The sequence below is a fragment of the Panicum virgatum genome, chromosome 7N, assembly GCF_016808335.1.
Source record: "Panicum virgatum strain AP13 chromosome 7N, P.virgatum_v5, whole genome shotgun sequence".
NCBI lineage: Eukaryota > Viridiplantae > Streptophyta > Magnoliopsida > Poales > Poaceae > Panicum > Panicum virgatum.
This window is the reverse complement of record NC_053151.1, coordinates 44,200,658-44,223,135: the sequence shown is the minus strand read 5'-3', so window position 1 is coordinate 44,223,135 and position 22,478 is coordinate 44,200,658. Positions and strand designations below refer to the sequence as shown.

General features: G+C 46.9%; 2 protein-coding genes across 4 annotated transcripts; both read left to right on the top strand.

The window, feature by feature from the left end:
• Positions 1-21: 21 nt before the first annotated feature.
• On the top strand, positions 22-4,238 carry LOC120682805 (growth-regulating factor 3-like). Its single transcript, XM_039964819.1, has 5 exons — positions 22-393; positions 526-746; positions 1,520-1,928; positions 3,438-3,860; positions 3,958-4,238. The coding sequence occupies exons 1-5, from the start codon at positions 305-307 to the stop codon at positions 3,959-3,961; spliced, it is 1,146 nt and encodes a 381-aa protein (XP_039820753.1). The 5' UTR covers positions 22-304; the 3' UTR covers positions 3,962-4,238.
• Positions 4,239-7,263: 3,025 nt separating this feature from the next.
• Positions 7,264-11,589, top strand: LOC120682581 (GPCR-type G protein COLD1). 3 transcript variants are annotated; one of them, XM_039964542.1, is made up of 13 exons: positions 7,264-7,738; positions 7,837-7,944; positions 8,096-8,216; positions 8,301-8,430; positions 8,686-8,764; positions 8,852-8,940; positions 9,394-9,486; positions 9,714-9,740; positions 9,839-9,925; positions 10,120-10,191; positions 10,300-10,430; positions 10,775-10,980; positions 11,055-11,582. In XM_039964542.1, exons 1-12 carry the CDS (start codon positions 7,423-7,425, stop codon positions 10,926-10,928), a joined length of 1,407 nt encoding a protein of 468 aa, XP_039820476.1. In that variant the 5' UTR covers positions 7,264-7,422; the 3' UTR covers positions 10,929-10,980; positions 11,055-11,582. The 3 variants fall into 3 exon arrangements, with proteins under 3 accessions (XP_039820476.1, XP_039820475.1, XP_039820477.1); XM_039964541.1 differs by having other exon boundaries at positions 7,292-7,738; positions 8,686-8,940; positions 11,055-11,589; XM_039964543.1 differs by lacking the exons at positions 10,775-10,980; positions 11,055-11,582 and having other exon boundaries at positions 7,292-7,738; positions 10,120-10,195; positions 10,320-10,405.
• The last annotated feature ends 10,889 nt before the right edge of the window (positions 11,590-22,478 follow it).

The window sequence follows — 22,478 nt, the reverse complement described above, 5'->3', positions numbered from 1 at the left end:
GCGTGTCGGCCTCATCCCATCCCACCGCCCTGCCCTTCTCCACCCTGCGCGGCCGCGGCCGCGGCCGCCTATAAGGCTAGCCCGTTGCCCCCGCCCCCGTCCGTCCCTCACCTCTCCCCCTTCCCTGCCTCACCAGGTAGCGCAAGCACAGCGAGCCGCTCTGTCCTGCCCTGCCCGGCGTAGCCCAGAGCGAGCGGGACAGAGGGAAACAGACAGAGCCAGCCAGGTAAAAGGCAAAAGCACAGCACATTAAAAGAGAGGCCGCGAGCAGCGGCAGAGAGAGAGCAGAGAGAGAGGAGCATATATGGCGATGCCCTTTGCCTCCCTGTCTCCGGCAGCCGACCACCGCCCCTCGTCGCTCCTCCCCTTCTGCCGCGCCGCGCCGCTCTCCGCGTAAGCCCTCCCCTCCCACACGGAGAGCTCCCTCCCCATCTCGTTATCCGCTCGCCTCTTTATTTATGCTCGCGGGGCGTCTAGGCATCTCATGCGGCGAGCTTGGCTTTGCTTTTTGCCTTCCTTTTGCAGGGTGGGGGAGGCCGACGCGCAGCAGCAGCACCACCACCAGCAGCAGCAGCAAGCGATGAGCGGCAGGAGGTGGGCAGCGAGGCCGGCGCCCTTCACGGCGGCGCAGTACGAGGAGCTGGAGCACCAGGCGCTCATATACAAGTACCTCGTCGCCGGCGTGCCCGTCCCGCCGGACCTCCTCCTCCCCATCCGCCGCGGCTTCGTCTACCACCAGCCTGCCCGTAAGCGCGCCGCCCTCCCTACCTCCCCCCTCCCCCCCCCCCCTCGTTCCTTCCTGCGCACGGTTTTTTTTTTTTTTGCATCGCGCGGCGGTGGCGTCGAGCGCCGTCGTCCATACCTTCGATCTGGTTGTTTATTCGGATCGAGGGATTCAGGTGTCCTCCAACTCCGTTTGTTAATCCAAGTCCGGTCATTTGTTAATCCTTCTCTGGATTCGCCCCCTCAAAAGCCTCGCGGATTTTTTAATCCGGCGGCTCTAGATTTGCTCATCCCAATAGGCTATACAGCTTAGCCTCATGTTCTAATGGTGTTTTTCTATTGGTCTGATGTGATTAGAGTATGATGCGAGGCTTTGGCCCCGGCCAAAAGGGGTGGTTAGTTTACTGATGATTGGTCCTTTTCTTGGGGATTATTCCTGTCTGGTTGTTGGGAGCCTAAACACGCTCCCTCCCACTGCTGCTGCCGCTGCGATGAAGACAACAACCATATGCATCGCTTTCAAATGCATGCTTTCTTGAGAGCTAATTAAATCTAAAACGGCTCGGTAGATCTACTACTTGTGATGTAACACGTCTGCGATGATTGTACGGCGACGCGCTGCGTTTTGATTCTTGCGGGAGATTGGAAAAGTGCCCCTATTCCGGGGTCGCTCCCTGGCATCCAAATACGCACCGACACAGACGTGTTCGTACGCACGTACTACACATGTATGCGCGCCGCGCCAGCACATCGACACGGGTTTCTCAGCTCTCTTGCGTGTGCGGTGTTCTTGCAGTTGGCTACGGGCCCTACTTCGGCAAGAAGGTGGATCCGGAGCCCGGGCGGTGCCGGCGTACGGACGGCAAGAAGTGGCGGTGCGCCAAGGAGGCCGCCCCGGACTCCAAGTACTGCGAGCGCCACATGCACCGCGGCCGCAACCGTTCAAGAAAGCCTGTGGAAGCGCAGCTCGTCGCCCCGCCACACGCCCAGCAGCAGGCCCCGGCGCCCACCTCCGGCTTCCAGAACCAGTCGCCCTACCCGGCGGTCCTCGCCGGCAACGGCGTCCGTGGAGGCGGCGGCGGAGGAGGAGGAGGTGGCGTTGGGACCTGCACGTTCGGACTGGGGTCCAGGTCCACCGCTCAGCTGCACATGGACAGTGCCGCTGCTTACGCGACCGCTGCTGGTGGAGGGAGCAAAGATCTCAGGTGCGTTTCATTAAGTTTTCTGCAACCTCTGTCACATACCCAAAACTGTTAGTGCCAGTATTAGTTTTAGTTCCTGTTTAGATCTTTATCCGTAAATTCCGTAAAAAAAAAGTCACATCGAATGTTTTAACGTATGCATGGAGTACTAAATGAAGTCTATTTATAAAACTTTTTGCATGAATGGTCGGTAAATGCGAGACGAATCTAATGAGCATACTTAATTCATGATTTTGCAACAGTTATGCTACAGTACCATCCGCTAATTATGGATTAATTAGCATCAATAGATTCGTCTCGCGATTTACAACACATCTGTGCAAAAAAATTTGTAAATAGACTTCATTTAGTACTTCAAATTAGTAAGATTCTATCGAAAAAAATTCTACGCTCTATCTAAACACGGCCTTAGCTCCCCGATCGGTGTCATCATACTTGTAGTGCATGCAGTAGTGCAGCACCAGAAGCACTTTTTATTATCTGCTCTTCAGACAGATCTGTGATCAGACTTGTAGTCTGTACCCTGCACTGCCACAAAAACTCAGTGATTATCTGCTTTATTCATCTGCTTCCTTTGATCTGGCCATGCTTTCTGGGACCAGATTTCATCCAGACTTCCTGAGAAGATGACGCTCTTCTGGTACTGCCGAGCAGGGGGTGTTCCATCCTTCACAAGATCGTGATGATGAAACACATCCGGGCTCTATGTTCAGAACTAGTGCCTGCATCTCTCTGTCCCCTGCTCTGCCGGCCTAGTCCTCCAACATTTATTTTTCTGCGGACTGCCGTTGTTTCTTGTTCGTTGACGGGCTGGAAATGTCGGCAGAACTGCTCCCGGAAACTGGCCTGTTTTTTGCTTTTCTGGCCGGGAAACGTCTCATCCATGTGCCTGGAAGCCTATATCTGAAAAGGCTAGCATGATAGTATCCCGAGCCCGCCTCCTTTTGCACGCCCATGCCGAAGCTTTTTTGCACCCCTCAGTATTTTGCAAGTTGACACTTGCTTTAAGCCTTTACCCAAGCTTAGGCTCTGCAATTGTAGGGTCACCTGCGGGGGCAGGTGTTGGCACATGATGTTTGTTTGCTTACATGATTGGTTGTCCGTCCCATTGTTTTTTTCACTTTCTTTTGCAACTATTGTTTTCCCACTTTCTTCTGTCAGAGTCAAAAAATCTGTACCCAGTCATGGGTTAAAATCTGAAAGCCTGGTGAATATCCTAGATGGCTAGATCATAACTTTGCAACTTCAGGTATAGTGTTTTATCCCTGTCCTTACATATGTGTAGGGCTAAGCACTTCAGAAAATTGCTAGTTGCATTAGACACCTGCAACTGTTGGTTTCTACAGCAAATAATACGCATGTTTCAATTAACAAGGTCTGCAGATTCGGTTCTTGAGAGAACAGCTTGTCCATTTCTCCATTTGCTGGTGGATCATGTTTATATCTAAGAGAGTAATACTGATGATTGCTGTGCGCATTTTTCTGACATTTTCTTGTGGCATTTGAAATCAGGTATCCTGCTTATGGTGTGAGATCCCTGTCGGATGAGCACAGCCAGCTGATGCCCGCCGCCATGGACAACTCAATGGACAACTCGTGGCGCCTGCTTCCATCCCAGACCCCCACGTTCCAGGCCACAAGCTACCCACTGTTTGGCACGCTGAGCGGCCTGGACGAGAGCACCATCGCCTCGCTGCCCAAGACCCAGCGGGAGCCGCTCTCCTTCTTCGGGAGCGACTTCGTGACGGTGAAGCAGGAGAGCCAGACGCTGCGCCCCTTCTTCGACGAGTGGCCCAAGGCGAGGAACTCGTGGCCGGAGCTGGGCGACGACAGCCTCGCGTCCTTCTCGGCGACCCAGCTCTCCATCTCCATTCCCATGGCGACCTCCGACTTCTCCAACACCAGCTCCCGATCGCCGAGCGGGATACCATCAAGGTACTAAGCGGGATACATTGTTCTTTCTGATGTTTGGGTGTCTGTTGATCTCTGTGAACCTTCTAAATTTGACGAGGCCGGCCTGAAATCGTTGCAGATGAGCGATCGTGGCATGTGGATTCCAACGTCTCCGAGCTGACGACTCTCTGGTGCTGACCTCATCGGATCGTAGATGCGTCAACAAACTCGTTATATTTTGAAACACTAGTACTATGCTGCTCTAAATTCTCGAACACTACGCCTGTGTAATATTTTTCTTCTTCTCCCCAAGGTACACTCTCTTTTACCCTGTCGGAATTGTATGAAGTGGATATTCGCCGTGGCGACGTTGTTTATTTGACCTGTTTAATATCGAAAGCTCCGTTTCTTGTTACTCCATGATCACTGTCCCTTTCTCTGTCCCCGACCCCGTCCCCGCTGCACGCGAGAATTTTTTTTTGCTGCGTGCGTCAGTAATTGAAACTCATGTACTTCACATGACTTGAAACAGTATAGCTCTCTTGCCTTGTTGGGGGCGGCAAGCCCTAACTTATAGACGAGCTGGGGCCTTTTGGGTTGACCTAATATTGTTCATTATTGCAAACAAAACCTGCACCTCTGAAAACACATACTATGATAGTGATACTACTAGGTAGCTTAGGTTGCAATCCTCGAACAACCGCGACATGGCATCTTGTCTTCCAACCCAGCTGCCTGCCTTTGCTCGTTGCTTGTGGTTATGGGCAAACTAGTCCCCCTTTTTTTTTGGCGATCGCTTTGGCGTGCTGTGGCGGAAGGGAACATGATACGCAGGCCGGGCTCGTATGGGCACAGGTCAGATCGGAGCCGGGGGCTGTTTGGGGAAGAAAAGGCGCAATAATTCTGGATCTGTGCCGCAAAGCCTTCCAGAGTTGGTGGACGAACAGGCTGTACCCTGGGCGCGCGGGGCCGCGCGCGCGCGCACCCGTTCCCCGATCCGGGGAGCAGCGGCCGCGCGGCTGTTGCGATGAGCCCCCGGCACGGGGCGGTGGCCACTGTACCCCGATGGCGTATCGGCGGTGGCAGGCGGAGACATGCCTGGTGGTGCGATTCGCGTCACGTGTCCAGTGTCCTATCGGGTTGGCACCTTGGGGGCGTCGGGAGTGGATCGGCATGGCATGGGCTTGGTGCCGACGCATGTGGATGGCCGTTCGAGCGCGACCGGGTGGTCTCGCGTCTCCCGGCAGGGCCGACGACGGGCGCCAGGGGGGGGGTTCGCGTACTAGGGCGTAGACGACTAGTGCGGGCCTGGGATCGGGCGGAGGAGGAGGGCACGTCGGTGACAGTGGCATGCCGGGTGTGGGACGGGGTTAGGTCGCCGGGGCTCTTTTGGTTGGTGGTGAGGGGTGACTAGAAAGCACGAACGGTCCCCCCAGGTTGATGGGGGCGTGCGATCCATCCATCCAGATTGCTTCGAGCTGCTGCATTGTGTCGCGTGCGACGCTAGCTGCCGGCGGCCGGGCGCTGGCGGGTGGGGCTGGGATCTGGGCTCGGGGGCCGTCGTTGGGGACAGGGGGGAAAAGCCGCCTGGTTTGCGTCTCGCGGCATGGAGCACTGCAGGAGTGGTCACCGGCGTACGGACGGGCGGCGTAGGCCTAATGTTTTAAATAGCCGGTTAAGTCATTTAGCTATTTATGTCTAAAAATAAGCTATAGCCGGCTATAGCGGGCTATAGCCGTAGCTAAGAGCTAAGTTATATATGAAAAAAATTAACTAAATCTCTCTCAAACAGCTATAGCGGGAGATAGCGGAAGTTATAGCCGGAGATTTAAAACCTTGCGTAGGCCCCGGCAATGATTCATGTGTCGACGACAAGAAGTCCACGTGAAGATCAACGGGGCCCGGGGCTCAACTGGCCCAGTGACACGACGACATGCAATACGACACACAAGAAGACGATTGTTGGGGCGATTTGCTGGTCCCATCTTTGTTATTGGGCTGAGCAACGGGAATTTGATAGTACGTAGGCTTTTATTAGGCCGGGCCCATGATAGTGCATCACTGCCTTTTTTTCTTTTTTATATTAAAAAAATAAAATTTCAAAAATATATGCCGAATTGGAAAATTTTCAAAAAATGGTTGCCTGTCGCCCATCCAGTTGGCGACAGGACCTAAATATAAAAAAATTACATTTAGGTCCTGGCGCCCAGGGCGTATTAAATAGTAAACTTGTAAAATCGATATAAAATTGTAGAAAAATCATAAAAATACAAACTCAACTGTTCTGTATTCTATGAAATAAGATCTACAACTTTTGTTACATACAGTTTTTCATTTGATCAATGTATCTTGCTCTATTTTAAATACTAGTTTAATGCACTTTTATTTAAATCTCAAGATCCATCCATTGGATGCATGTCATCTTTGGCCAGAGTGTTGCATATGGTGAGAATAGGCTAGTACAAAATTGGTAGGCCTAGAAAACATTTCTAGAATAAGTTTTTAAATTAGATCGTGCAATATGTCTAGTTTAAATAAGTTATTTATCCATGCTGCTATATTGAGTTTTAGGAGCCATAACTTTTAAAGTACCATTATTTTATTTCCTAAGAGCTATAAAAAAGTTTCAGATTTTTCTAGGTACAAGAACTATTTTTCTTGATTTAGTGTAGTTACCTTAGTCATAATTCATTTGGTCTAGTTGTGCTTATCTAAAATTTACCAAACTTTTTTTATAGCTCTTAGGAAATAAAATAATGGTACTGTAAAAGTTATGTCTTCTAAAACTCAGTATAGTAGCATGGATAAATAACCCATTTAAACTAGACATATTGCAAGATCTAATTTAAAAACTTATTCTAGAAATGTTTTCTGGGCCTACCAATTTTTTACAAGACTATGCTCACCATATGAAACACTCTGGCCAAAGATGACATGCATCCAAAGGATGGATCTTGAGATTTAAATAAAAGTGCATTAAACTAGTATTTAAAATAGAGCAAGATAAATTGATCAAATGAAAAAATTTATGTAACAAAAGTTGTAGATATTGTTTCATAGAATCCAGAACAGTTGAGTTTGTATTTTTTTTATTTTTCTACGATTTTATATCGATTTTACAAGTTCAATATTTAATGCGCCCTGGGCGTCAGGACCTAAATGTAATTTTTTTTACATTTAGGTCCTGTCGCCAATTGTATGGGCGACAGGCACCCTGTCGCCCATTAGGGAGGCGACAGACATCTATTTTTGAACATTTCCCTGCATATATTTTTGAAATTTTGTTTTTTTAAATATAAAAATGGAAAAAAGGCCCTGCCGAAGCCCTCTATGGGGCCTGTTAAGAAAATGAAGAAGGCGTACGCACGCAAATGCCTTGCAGTTACTTCAACTGCTGGCCATTAGGCTTAAAATCCAGCCCGGCCCACGAATAGCGAGCGCATCACCGCGGCAGGGGTTCCCGGTGGGGGAGACGCCACCGGCAGAGTCTAGCGGACGCCTCCCCTCATTCCCGGTCATTCCCACGAGATCCGACTCCGACCGAACCTCCCCGTCGCCGGCCACCGTCGCGGCAGCCGGCGGCGCGCGAGGAATACGGGGAGCGATGGGGTGGGGCACGGTGGTCTACGAGGGCGCGGTGGTGGGCTCGTCGCTGGTGGGGCTGGGCTGGGCGGGGCTGTGGTTCCTGAACCGGCGGCTGTACAAGGAGTACGAGGAGCGGCGGGTGCTGGTGCAGATCCTCTTCGGCCTCGTCTTCGCCTTCTCCTGCAACCTCTTCCAGCTCGTCCTCTTCGAGATCCTCCCCGTCCTCTCCAAGCACGCGCGCTTCCTCAACTGGCACCTCGACCTCTTCTGCCTCATCCTCCTCCTCGTCTTCGTCCTCCCCTACTACCACTGCTACCTGCTGCTCCGCAACTCAGGTTCCGGCCGCCAATCAAGCCCCCATTGCCTCAGTTGCTGTCTCCCCTCTGTGCGATGTGCGGCTGTCCTGATCGGCTGATCGGTTGGGTGGTTGCAGGGGTGAGAAGGGAGCGGGCGTGGCTCGTCGCGGCGCTCTTTCTGCTGATATTCCTCTACGGGTTCTGGCGCATGGGGATTCACTTCCCCATGCCTTCACCTGAGAAAGGTCCGACGTTGCAAACTTACAAGGTTATTATTGATAGTACTAATTAGTACACCTTAGGATACTGACCTCTGATTTATATGCTAGCCAACTGTTTGTTGCTTAATTTGGACCTAGTTGCGCCACTGGGTTTGACTTCCTGCTCATCTTGTAGGGTTTTTTACAATGCCACAGCTGGTCAGTAGGATTGGTGTGATAGGAGTATCTGTCATGGCTGTTCTTTCTGGTTTTGGTGCTGTCAATCTGCCATACAGTTATCTGTCGCTGTTCATCAGGTTTGGAGCTTATCTCATCAATATGGTATTTTCAACTTCTGAACATTAGCTGTGTTGCAATCTTATGCTTGTCATTTTTTGCAGGGAAATTGATGAAACAGACATCAAAACTTTGGAACGGCAGCTCATGCAATCAATGGAGACATGTATTGCTAAGAAAAAGAAAATTATTTTGTCCCAAATGGAGATGGAGAGGATTCAAGGATCAGAGGAGGTACTTATTTTACTAATCACTGCCTTATGTTTCGGAGAAAATGATCCAATCTTCACAAAATATTAGAACTTAAGAGATTTAGCTACATGATATTGCCATGTGCTATTATGTGATCATGTAGTGGAATCGAAGGGCTAATGGGTCATTCCATCTAACATGCAATACAAAAAGTCATAATCAACATAGGGTTGCAACTTTCTAGTGGTATACTGTTTTATTGTTACAGCATGGGCGAATAAAGACATTTACATGCAGAAGCTAAAGGCCAGATCATTTCTGAAGCGTATAGTGGGAACAGTTGTTCGATCTGTGCAGGAAGATCAAACTGAGCAGGGTATACTCGTATCCTTATTTCCTTCTTCTGTTGGTTTATGTGTTTCTTTGATGGTAATAAGCATTAATTCCCAGATCAATCTTGTAGATATAAAAAACTTAGAAGCAGAAGTTCAGGCACTGGAAGAGCTTTCCAAACAGCTATTCCTTGAGATATATGAACTACGTCAAGCTAAGGTATTCTTTTGTGTGTCATGTAGATATCTTAATTGACAACATTTCTACTTGTTATTGGGATACACCCCACTACTTTCTGACAAATCATCTAGTAGCTGTAATTCTCATTGATAGTGGTATTGATGCTTCGATAAGCGATGGTCAATAAGTGAGGTAGCTGTGTGTTATTTTCTTGTTGTGCCCTATAAGCTTATAAATGAGCACCCCCCTTCCCAATGGCTCTTGATCTCTCACAGTTTCCACAGTACTCTACTGTCTCCAGCACCCCAAACTACAGCATTGTGTATTATAGAATCATCTCTTAAGTGTTCAGGGAGAATAAGTTGCTAACATTGCAGTCCTTTGCATCTTGTATGATTTGACAGTAGCAACTATTGGGCATGTTTCCCTGCACCAGTTCTTTCTTAGGCTAAGTAATATGTGTTTCCATGGTCTTCTACACTTGCTTTGCAGATAGCTGCTGCGTATTCTCGAACATGGAGAGGACATCTTCAGAATCTACTTGGATATGCTTTGTCAGTGTATTGTGTTTATAAGATGCTTAAGGTATTACTCCAAATTGCATTATACATATATCTTGCATATATCGTAATGATTTATGCATCATCAAATCATCTTGTTTCATGTACCTATTTAATCCCTCCATTTTGGAACAGTATTATCTAGCTTAACCATTTTGCTGCAAAGATTGTTTTATGGAACCTTGTTTTCAGTCTTGTGTTTGCACATCACACTTGTGATTTAACCTGAAGTATATTACCCTTTTTTTGCAGTCCTTGCAGAGTGTAGTCTTTAAGGAGGTACAAACTTCACAGCCTTTGTGGATCTACATCCAATTGCTTCTGTTTTTAAATCCATGAACATTTTAATTATTTTACATACATTTTCTTTCTTCCAGTCAGGCTCTGTTGATCCTGTAACAATGACGATAACGATTTTCCTGAGGCATTTTGACATTGGCATTGATGTTGCACTTTTATCACAGGCAAGTGTACTGAAAGTAGAAGCACAATTTTGAATTGCATGTATGTAGTATACTTTATGTAGATAGAATATGAATGAATGATGTGGTCTTCTTATATGTAATATTGGGTTTGCTTGTTTTTCCATCGCTGTCCACCTCTAGTTGTATATTCATCGAGGTTCTGACCTTGTGCTGCTTCTGCCTTGTACTTGCAGTACATATCTTTGATGTTCATCGGAATGTTGGTTGTCATATCTGTTCGGGGTTTCTTGGCAAATGTTATGAAGGTGAGTATAATTTGTGGATGCTACTTCTATTTTGTTAGTTTATAGTGCCATCCAGTGATCTGTGGTCTTATTCTAAACTTGAGCTGCCGGGTCTCATTTTCTGTGCAGTTCTTCTTTGCTGTTTCTAGGGTTGGGAGTGGCTCGACAACCAATGTTGTTCTTTTCCTATCAGAGATCATGGGCATGTACTTCATATCTTCCATTCTTCTTATAAGAAAAAGCCTGGCAAATGAATATAGGTATTCCATAACTGAACATGTTTGCATTGATTTTAGCGATTTCCGTTCTATATTTGCAGAAGTGATCCCCAACTAGCTTTTTAAAATCCAGTACAATCAGAAATTGATGTTTAGAATGTGCTATGAAGATTTAAATAAAGAGCAGTAAATATGTCAACGTAACAATTGATGTCACAAATAAATTGGTTCTGGCTTTCTGGGTCGCTTATCAATAACCTTATTGAAGGAAATGATGTTATGCTTCTTTTGATGTCTTTTATGTCTCATGGTTTGAAACTTTCAATCATGATCAAGTTCCATCGATGTAACTTATGTTTGTTAATGCATTTGCCATTTGTGTTCAGGGTGATCATTACTGATGTTCTGGGTGGTGATATCCAATTTGACTTCTACCACCGCTGGTTTGATGCTATATTTGTGGCCAGTGCATTCCTGTCCTTGCTTCTGATTTCAGCCCAATACACCACCAGGCAAACAGACAAGCATCCAATTGATTGATGCATCTGTCCCACTTGTGTGCATATTGTCCTTTAACCACTATTTATCCAAGGTATGTGCTTATTATCCTCTATGCTGCACCAATCGGCTGTTCTAGCTTCTGCTGATACTAGCTTGTTTTGTCAGGTTGACCCATTTTTGTACCACAGTATCCAAAGGTGCTGTTTCTCCCCAGACCTCCATACACAGTTACAGAACATAATACATCAGTTAACTTGAATGGATCTCTTTATTTCATAATATGTTTCCTAGCCAGCAGCATGATTCATGGCAAACTGTTCCTCCGCATGGAAGTTTACTTGTCTGCCAACCCTGCACGTCTATAGCAATCACCTGAATCATGTGTGGTGATGCTGTAATGGGTTCCACTGTAATGTTGTCAGTGCACCATGTTACACTCTTTTTTACGAAGACAACTGAGGAAGCCCGTATTAGGAATGAAGTATGACTTTGTAAAATAGCTTGAGACTAGCGTGCTAGCATTGTATGGGTTTGATGTATCTTGAAGATTCTTTTGGCTGTTGTCTGTAACATTTGACACAACTTTGAAATGTAGATCTATTGTTCATTTGATCACTTTTTCTTTGGGGGGATGTCTCCAGCTAAATCCTTGTATGTACTTAAAGTAATCTGCAAGAAAATTCATTGCACTGATTATGTCTTCTTTCATGTCAATACCTTATCTCTATAATCATACTTCCATACAAAACAGTCTCCCTCTATTTAATTTATTTGAAAACCTTGTCCTGTAATGGAAAAAAACTGTTCTAGTTTTGTATGCAATGATAACATATTATTCTTGTTCCTGATCTCTGTATGAGCCCCACTTGTTTGTAATCCAGTTCGTATGATCTTGTATGATCTCTGTATGAGCCCCACTTGTTTGTATCCAGTTCGCTGGAGAATCATTCCTTCTGGCTTTTCGTCATTTTGACTGCTTCCCTCCGTGTTATTTCAATTTCCATGCAAGAAGTTGATTTGCTGATCGTTTTCTGGTATATACTGCAGCTTGAGCTAGATAGATAGAAGAATGATCTAGAGATGGATCAGCAAGTTTTGGTTCCGAGTTGACCTACACAATGTCTGCATTTTCCACCTTCAGGCTACAGGCAGGTACATACCGAATTAAGCATCCATCGCTGAGCAAGAACTGTCTCGAAGAGTACATGGTCCCAGATTCCCAGTGCAGAGCCCTTGCCGGGCAGTGGAGACAATAGCACGGGATGGCTTGACACTGGAACGCCATGACACCAGTAGCACACCGCTGCACTGCCTGCCCCCGTGCCATGCTGCCCGTACCGCGCAGCTTTGCCAATATCAACAGACACGGCCAACGACAGACAGACCTGCCACACCCCTGAGTGCCACACACGTCTCTGTGAAAAAAAGAAGCTGCGTGCATCGATCGCCAGTGCACGGGCCAGTCGGCTGCATGCATGCACGCTCGCATTGACGGCCCCCGGTTGCAGCGATACGGCCGGGCCGGCGCTGCCCCCTTTTGAAGCACGCGCGTACGTGAGCCGCGGTGCTTTGGCAGGCGAAAGGGAAAGATCCAAGTGGTGTAGCCAAGCCATGGGCCATGGCGAAAGCGAGAGCGAGAGCGAGCGGAGATGATACAGGTGCGCAGCGCAGCGACTTTCCCGTCTCAGGGCCGTGCGGCTCGCCTGACGCGGTCAATGCTGCGTCGGCCATCATTATGGATCGCCCGTCACCGCTTCGCGCAGCAGGGAACTCAAAAATGGCGCGACCGATTTGACGTCGGAACCAGTGGATCACAAAGCGGTCGAGCAAAGTCGTCGTTAAGAAAAGAAAATAAAACACTCGATCGCATCAGGTGCCCGTGCCATGGCTGCTGTCGTGCTCACTGTTGGCAAGCAAGGTCTGTCTGGCTGGCTGAAAGGCTGCCAGCGCGATCTAAGGAGCACGGCCGGAGGGATTAGGGGTGATCTCCGGCAGTACGGCGTGGATCAGCGTAGCGCGAACCGGCTCCGTCGCTCGCGAGGAAAAGGCGCGCGGACCCGAGCCTGACGCGACGTCGGCGTGTACATGCCTGTCTCTCGTGCCCGTGCGCGCGTGTCATCACGGCGCCGGGGGGGACGCCGGCGGGCCGCTTCCTGACCGTGACCGGGCGGCCGGGCTGCTGCATCTTCCCACCCACGGGTGGACTCCGATCAGTCACGCTCGTGGCAACAGTCCGCTCAGGCTCGGAGCGCGCGCGCGCGGCCGCCGAACCGGCCAGCACGACTCGACTGAACTGGACCGGACTCGAGTGGCCATTTTTTTCCAAAGGCTGCTCCCGGCAACGTGATCCGGCGCGGCCGCACCCGCACCCATGCCATCCGAGTCCGACCCATCCCTCCCGGCGCGGGCTATCTCCAGGCTCCAGCCCCCAGTGAGGCAGCGAGCGGCGACTCCGGCTTTCAAGCTTTGCCTCGGTTCGCCGCTCGCCACGCTGGCCCCAAGGATCCGCGCGCTCTGCTCGGCTGCTTTCTGATCACCGGGTAAAAAAAAAACCTCGATTCGTCCGCTCCACCAACACGCGCCTCCACCACCAGCGCACGTCCAGTCGTTTTCATCCCCGATCCGCTTCCCTTTGGCGCCGCATCGCCGAGCGCGAAAACAGAGGGAACAAGCACGGCCGATCGAGGCTGCAGGACGACGCATATACGTACTAGATAGCGCGGTCCAGTGCTCTGCTCACTCATCCGCCAACAGCCCAACACCAGGTACTAGAAGAAACTCTGTGGCGATCCCCATCCGTGGCGCTAGACGCCGGGAGGCTACAGCAGTTGGGGTACTTGGGTAGTACAAGGATCGAGTGGCGAGCTCGCAGTCGCGGCAGCGAGCTAGCTACTGAGCTCCTAGATGCCGTGCCCGCGGCAGCTGGAGTCAAAGCTCGCCCCAGTGGGCTGGGCTACGGCCTACGGGCTAGCCTCTAGCCTAGCTACTAGTACGTGCGACGACGCATCAAAAGTTGCGAACACCACATGCACGCAGCGGGCGTCTCAGCTAGCTGGATCACGGGATCGACGCGCTTGCATTGCACCGCGCTGCATGCATGCACGGCGCATCACTGCACCTGCCGCGCTCTGGGCAGCCAGTCGTCGGCCGGTGCCGGCGGCAGCTAGCCCGGGCCGCCGGGCAAAGGCTCGGCTCGCCTGCGCTGCCTGCGCGCCCGACAAGATCCAAACCGCCGTGGAGCCCGACGCGGCGGTCCGTACCCGGGCGGCACTGACGCGCCTGATCTGCCAATTTGACCGCGCCTCGCCGCGCCGAGCCGAGCCGGCCGGGAAGCCGTACGCGCCGGGGGCTCGCAGCTCGCTGGTGGGATTGGATTGGATGGAGACGGCATCAAAATGCGGGACGGGCGAATGCCCGTGCTCGCTCTCACGCGCGCCAGCAGCCTGCGTCGGCCCCGTGGCTGGCCGGCCGGCTCGGTCTCGCCGTCTGACTGGGGAATCTGCTTTCGCCTGCCTCTGCTGGCGACGCGACGCGATGCCGATGCTCGTCGGGATCACAAAACATTTCTGTTGGTGTTGGGGTGGGGGAGCCGTGAAATCGCGATTGGTGTAAGATCAGATTCACCTGGTAGGAGGAGAGTAGCATGCAAGTAGTATCTGTTTCTTTCTTCTCATCTGAACTCATCATTTGGTGATTGCAGTGGCACGGAGGTGTCATTTTCAGGCGTCTATTAGGAAGTAGGAAAACAAACTGATGATGATGATGATACCGTGTGATGGTAATGCAATGCGAGCTGCCCCCTTTTTGCCTTCTCAAGAAACTATCATTCAGTCACATTGCCGCTTTCATCTTTAGCTTTTGCTCTGTCGTGTCCTCCCCAAAACGCTGGCAAGTATATGCTTTACTTCATTCCCTCGAGCTTTCTCAAGAAACCATGCACGTCAAGACCCCCAGTATCCACCGCTACTATGGTCTTTTTGAACGCTGAGCTAGTGAGGTCTCTGACTGGACGAAAGCAGAAAGCCTTGGAAATACTATTTCTGGGCTATTTTATGGGTTTTCTTTCGCTCCTTTTTGTCTCGGGCCATTGGTCAAGCAGAATTATCTGAACCGAAGCGCCGTCCAGCGGCCTGCCCTGTCACTGTTGGGGTATTACACGTTTGCAGCGGCCTGTGGCGCCGTGCAGAGAAGAAGCTAGGGCCCCCAATGCAAATGCTTTGTCTTGTGATGAGCTAGCGCATGACTGCTGAGTAGCCGGAGCGAGTTTAAGAAAAAATATTAATGCTGGAGCGAATGGCTCGTGCATTTAAGTGGGAATCTAACTGTTTGGATCAGATGTACGTACGTGTGCGACGGCTCGAACGGATTAGACTAGTCGATGATCGGCAGCAGGGAAGCCTCCGTGCGTGGCAGGGCTCCGTGCTACTAGTAGCATCTCCTCAGCGCTGCATGCTTCGGTACTCAGTAATGATCAGTAGTTCAGTACTACAAATATACTTAAGGTGTGTTTAGATCATTTTGCATTTTGTATTTTTGCGTTTTTGAAGAAAATTTTTAATATTTGAAGTATTAAATGTAGACTAATCACAAAACTAATTACAAATCTCGTCTGTAAACTACGAGACGAATCTAATGAGCCTAATTAATCCATCATTAGAGCATGTTACTGTAGCAATTTAGTGTCTAATCACGTCATAGTTAGGCTCATTAGATTCGTCTCGCGATTTACAGTCCATTTGTGTAATGCGATTTATTTTTTGATTACATTTAGTACACCATGCAAGTGATTTACAAAAATTTTGTATTTTGCGTTTTGGGATCTAAACAAGGCCTTAGCATATATGAAAGTGTTTTTTTACACGGAATTCCTTTTTGCCATTTTTTTTTACCAAGGTAGTGTTGGAAACTTTTTTAGGGCAAGTCTTGCAAACACTTTGGGATATCTTTTCTCTCGGTCTCGGTTACTCGGCTTACTCTAGAAAACGGCTCTGGAATGTGGAAACCGTTTTTTTAGATCAGCTAGAACGGGCTTCGACTAGCTCCCGAGAGCCGTTTTCAAAAATCAAAATGGAACCGCGTCCCTTCCAAACATGGACTTGGCTTCACATGTAAGCGTCGAGGTTTGTTGCATCCTACTGTAGTATTTAACAAAGAAAATATCCTTTTAATAATGCCGATTATTTATAATTCATTCATGGAAAAACAATGTGATCGATCGACGAGCTGCATTGCAATGCCAGAAAAACGACCACTCCACTGCAGACGGCAACGACGAGACTTCCCAAACTGTCCAGTTCGTATATGTTCTTGCCCGCATGCACGGACGTAGCGCTTGGACGACATCAGCATTCAGCTTGCCGTCACGAAGCCGAGCCTATCATCCCTCAAGTCATCACCATCAGGCAGGGCAGGTGACAACAGCAGCCCGGCAGGATGACGCCACGGCCACGGGGGCCCACCTGCGCTCGGCTCTCTCTACAGCCGGGGCCCACCACGAGGTGAGGTGTGGGCCGCCCAGCCCCACACCGAATCCTTCAGTGGGCCCGGCGCCCAGGGGAAGTCACCACACGCCCCAGATCGGACGGCGGCGATCTCAATGGACCCACGGTTTTCATCGTGCCCACAAATCACATACGTTCTGTGGCTTTTGCACTGCCAATGACCGTGCAGGGGGACGATCTGACGGCTGAGAGCGGTTTCGCTGCCCTTATGCCTCTCTACTGAGAATTCTAGTAAAGTCAACTGCCAAAGAAGTATATGCATTAAATTATGTGTTAAACAATTCACAAGGAGATCAGCAGAGTACTTGCAATAGAACAAAATGGAAACGTGTATCATCCACGGACACACACAAGTACGGTTGGAGCGTATGACCACAAGGCTCAAAAGTCATTGGTTGTGTTTGGATGTAATGCAAGAGCCAAATCCTCGGCTGTCGAATTCCTTATAGAGCGCGCGTGCGTCGCTGCCGATTGCAGCGAACGGGGGCCGCGTGGATACCGCTTCCCTATTTACGTTTCGTATTCAGCCCGTGTGGACAGTTTCACACTTTTTTATTCCTTTTTCTCTTTCCCCTTTCCCCTTCCTTTGGCCTCGAGGTGCAAGTGAAGGGGATCGCCGGATTTGAGGGATTCCATGGCGGATCATTGCCGGAGATGAAGAGCGCAGTCGTGTTGATCTCACCGTCGTCTGCCACGCCTGCCGTGCGATTCATCCGCTCCAAGGAGTATGCACGAGAAAAGGACGAAAGCTGCTATGAGCTTGCTGCGCCTCCGCTTCGCCGCACCACGCTCCACCGCGCCTCCGCTTCGCCGCGCCAAGCTACCCTGCGCCTCCGGTCCCTTGCATCCATTTTGTCGTGCCGAGCATCGCCGCGGTTCGGTCCCCTACATCGAAGGGAAGCCACGCCGTTGTGGATCGAAGGAGATCGCCCAGATCAAAGGGGATCGGTGACGAGGGGTCACAATCGCCTGACTCCGCTGATTTTTTTTTTGTTGAACGCGCCTTGCTTTTTGGGAGGGATCTATCCTCCTGCTTGTCGACCCTCGTCGCTGTTTTTTTTCAATTTCACTGCATCAGCTCAATCCTTGCCTGCCCCTAGATTTTCATTAGAGACTGTTCGTTCCATTATCAACATATTGCATATTGTTTTGAATATTGTGCCTAAAGCCGCCCCTAGAAAAAGACATGAATATAGTTTTTAGTCATACCAGCTTAGAGTTTTTAATTGAAAGGGTCAAAGTTTATCTCACGAGCTTGATATATTCATTACTTCCAGACTGAATATTCTAAAGTTCTTTGTCAAAAGTTTCTATACATGATTTGAAAGTTACTGAGTATCTGCATTCAAAGTTTTCAAGTAATGGGTTCAAAGTTTTAGCATGTGCCTTTAGAGGTTGAGACAAAGGAAGTTTTTTAATATGAACTTTGGTATCTAGGACTACAAATTTATTATCTAGTAGGACCATAAACCTTGTGTCTAGGACTACAAATTTCTAATTGCGCTTGTATAAACTTCTTCAATTCAGTGTGCAAAGTATTGGACTTGAGAATACAAACTTTGAAAATGTGCTATTAGAAAGTTCCTGAATTTGAAGTGCAATGTTTGAACTGAAGTGTTGGATTTGGGAATAGAAAGTTGGAAGTGGGCTACTTGCAAGCTTCTAAATTCAGAATGCAAGGTTTTCGTGTTCGACTTGTGAACAATATTTTGCCAAGTGTTCCTCAATCAACGATCACATTTGGTGCCTGCTACTTCAATTCGCATGCAACTAAAGCAATTTCCTTAAATCTGCCATTTTGTTCTTGCATTTTGCTAGTGGAATACATATTTAGCTATCTCAACGAATTATGTATAGTAATGTTGTCCTCGTTCCGCCACTGCATGAAAATATAATAGAGAATGGCTATCCCTAAAATTTTTCAGTTTATATCCATAATTTTAATGCTAGACCAAAGTTCTATATTTATAATTTGTAAGTTTGCAATATTCTAGTAGAAAGGTTTTGATCTAGCATAATAGAGTTTAGAGACAAAAAAATTCTATATATTGGTTAAAATCTTCATATATAAGAGTAAAAATTTTATAAAAGGCTAGCACAAAGTCCCCAACTTCAGAATGCAAAGTTTTTAGTTAACACGTTCATAATTTTTTAGCATAAAGTTATGTATCTAGGGATAAATTTTTTGAAGATGTGCCAACACAAAGTCTATGAATACTATTTATTTTTTAAGATACTACCTTGCTGTGCCTAGCACTCTCCATCAGAAAATAAACTAGTGCTTTGAGTTGCTGGTATTTTTTGCAATTTGTCAAGTTATTTGCACAGTAGGGTCTTTGTTTTGACTAAACGTGGTGAATTTATTTTTGTGAGTTGTGACCATGATGTGTCCACATTAACAAGAAGCTTACTAAACTCCCATTTTGTACAGGTGAAACCAAGACTCATTGATAGCTCTGAAATAAGAATTTGGAGCACAACACTTCTCAAGTATTCAGGTGAGACCAAGGCACATTGATTGCTGTGAAAACAAATTCTATACATAATTTCTAGGTTTATAAATTTTAGAACTCAGAGGTACAAAGTTCATGATAGGCTAGGTCAAAGTTCCTGAAGTGCATCTAGGCCCATAGATGTTAATGGTAAGTTTCGGTGATTAATGACAACCGTATGCGACTAACGTGTGTTTTAAAGGAAAAATTAATGTTTGATTTAGTCCCATATGAAATGTGAAAAGAGACCCCTCAACTCGAAACAATCATGCGTGCCAAGGACTCAATTTCAAAGATTAAGGACCTTTCTAGTCTCAAGTGTCACAAGGAGATGAAGGACACTTGATTTAGATAGGGTTTATAGTTTTTAGTTCTTGACCGTACTATTAAGAGGGGTTCATGAGTTAGTAGCTTGATCAAAATTGAGTTGGCCTTAGAAATCTTGCACACTCAAACAAAAACAGCTCAAGATAGTCAATAGAAGTTAACACAATACTTGGAAGAAGAAATAATCGAAGTAACATTGAAATCCAAGTCAATTCAGCTGAAAACCAGGAAAAACAGCAGCACCGGTTGAACCGGTGCCCTAGCATCGGAGCATCCGATGCTTGCCGGAAGGACCGATGCCCTGTCGGTCTATCTTCTCTGGATGAAGGCTGAAATCAAGTATAGCACCGGTTGAACCGATGGTCAGAAAAGTAAGCACCGGTGCAATGAAAGTTCTTTGTTCCAGAGAGCATGTTTTGGTGGACTTCAACTTCTTTTTAGCACCGGTTGAACCGACGCTTCGGAATCAAAGCACCGGTGCATTGAGCATCCTATGTTCCAGAGAGCTTGTTTGAATTAATCAGTAAACCTCTTCAGCACCGGTTGAACCGATGCCTCTACGGAGCGTGCACCGGTGCATTGAAGCAAGCCTGGACACTGTGTCAGAACTCCAACGGCTACAATTGGGACACAGAGAGACCGGTTGAACCGACGCCTCAAAACAGACACCCATCGGTTCAACCGGTGCTCACGGTTTTTCTGCAGTGGACTTCCAACGGCTATGCAACTCCTTCCACTCTATATAAGGGCACTCCATGGCTCATTTCAGTTGCCTTTGACACCCTGAATACTTGAGGCCACCCTTGAGAAGAAGAGAAAGTGCTTTGAGCAAACAAGAAAAGATCTAGCATTTTGTTTGTGCTTCAACCTTGAAGAATCCATCCTTTGCAAGTGTAGCAAGTGTGCTTGAGCTAGGGCCAACTGAGTGTAGGTCAAGTGAAGGCTTAGGAACTTGTTACTCTTGGTGTTTGACGGCACCTAGCCGGTCTTGGTGATCGGGAGGTTCTTGGTGAGCTCTTAGAGTTTGTGGGAGCCCCAAGACGAGAAGTTTGTACACGGTGTGAAGCTCGCCGTTCCGGAGATGGAGAAGGAGCATTCTTAGTGATCACTTGCTTCTTGGTGGAGCAAGGGAGCTATACCCTTGTGTGGGTGCTCCAACGTGGATTAGGGGGGAGCGTCAACTCCTCGATACCACGGGAAAAATCTGGTTGTCTCATGTCCTTTACTTTTACTTCAAGCATTTAATTCCTTCCGTTGCTCTTCTTGCTTGTAGTTTGACTAGGACAACTTGCTTGTTAGCGTGAGCTCTTACTTAGGATTTGATCTTGCTAGTGTGCATCCATCTAGGCAAAATGATCATGATAGTGTGTTTACCTACCTAAGGACCCTTTGCTAGCATGCTATAGTGACTAGGTTTCGAATTTATAGATTGGGCAATACTAGTCTAGGTTAAGGACTAGTTAGAAATTCGAAAAAGTCCCAATTCAACCCCCCCTTCTTGGGCCACGATCCTTTCAGTTCCCAATATGGGAATGTAAAGATCTAAAGCACAAAGTTTTAAATGTGCTATCTCAAAGTTTCAGATTTTGGAAGAGTAAAGTTCAAATTCAAGAGTGTACAAAGCTTACCACATGCTAGTAGAAAGTTTCAAATTTTGACTGCAAATTTCAGAGTTTATTTTACTAAAATATTTTTGACAAATGATTTCAAATATCCTAATTAAAAGTGCAAAGTTATTGAATTTAGTGTTAATCTTTTATTTCAGTAGAAAGTTTTTATGTAAAAATTTTATTGATTTTCTAAAAGATTTCAAATATCCATGTATAAAGTTTTGTTATGTAGTTGTACAGATTTTTAAATTTAATTGTATAAAGTTCTTGAATTTAGTGTACACATTTTTGGGATTACAAAGTTGTGGACTCAGGTGTAGAAAGTTTGAAAATATATTAGTAAAAAATTTCTAAATTTAGAGTTTTTGGAAGTTTGCAACATTCTAGTAGAAAGGTTTTGGTTTGCAATATGAGAGTTTAGATATAGAAAGTTTTCTATATATATTTATATATTAATAAAGTTATATATATGTAAAAAGTTTATAATAGACTGGTACAAAGTTCCTAGCATCAGAATACAAAGTTTTTTTAGTTAAAAAGATCCTGGTTTTGGAGCATAAAGTTCTATTTTTAGGAGTAATATGTTGGTATAAAGTTAACATGTATTAATATCTGACTTAAATTTTTGGATCTAGGAGTATTAAGTTTGAAATATTGTCACACAAAGTTTGCAAAGTTTAGGATTACAAAGTTCGGAGCTAAGTGTACAAAGTTTATAATATGCTAGTAGAAAGTTTTTAAATTTGTTGTGCAAAGTTTGAAATTACTAGGTTTTGGATCTTTTGAAGTGCCATGTTTGAAATGTGTTAGTAAGAAATTCCTGAATTTTGAGTGCAAAATTTGGGGCTTTTTTTTCAAAAAAATAATTGACTAATTTTTGGAATGCAATTATTTTTAACATGCAACTTTGAAATCTGAAGATGTGTAAAGTTTTGAAAATGTACTTTAAATGATTTTAATGTCACTACTAGAAAAAGTGCCATAGGCACCGGTTAAGATTGCCCTTTGGTACCGGTTTTTTGAACTGGTACCCCGAAAGTGGTACCAATGGCTCGAGCCTTTGGTACCGGGTAAAATAACCGGTACCTAAGGCCTCCAAAATGAGACAAAATATTCTTTCGCTGGGATTTGAACCCACGACCTCTAGCCTCGCACGCTGCCCCTTTACCATCTCAACTACACAGTAGTTCTGATTGAGAAGGAGATATTTTCCTTTTAAAGTAACTCATGGATGAGCCTTATGTACCGGTTGGTAACACCAACCGGTACCTGTTACCAACCGGTACCTAAGGCTCATCCATAGACACCGGTTGGTGGTAACACTCGGTACTAATGTAAAAGTTACCACCCGGTACCTATGGAGAGCCTTGGGTACCGGTTGGTGTTACCAACCGGTACCTAAGGCTCATCCATAGGTCACATCCACCCCCAAAAGTACCGGTACCAAGATGAACCGGTACCAATACTAGCATTGGTACCGATTCATCTTTATTCTGGTACTTTTGGGGTGGACCTTTGGCGTGTTTTCTACTAGTGTGTGTTTGTGATTCTAATATGTTTTTTTCTAATCACTTCTTATTTTGAAGTGCAGCAGTAAACTAAAACTAGAGAGTTTTATAACTATATTGAAGAACATGATGAAGACTCAAACGGATATTG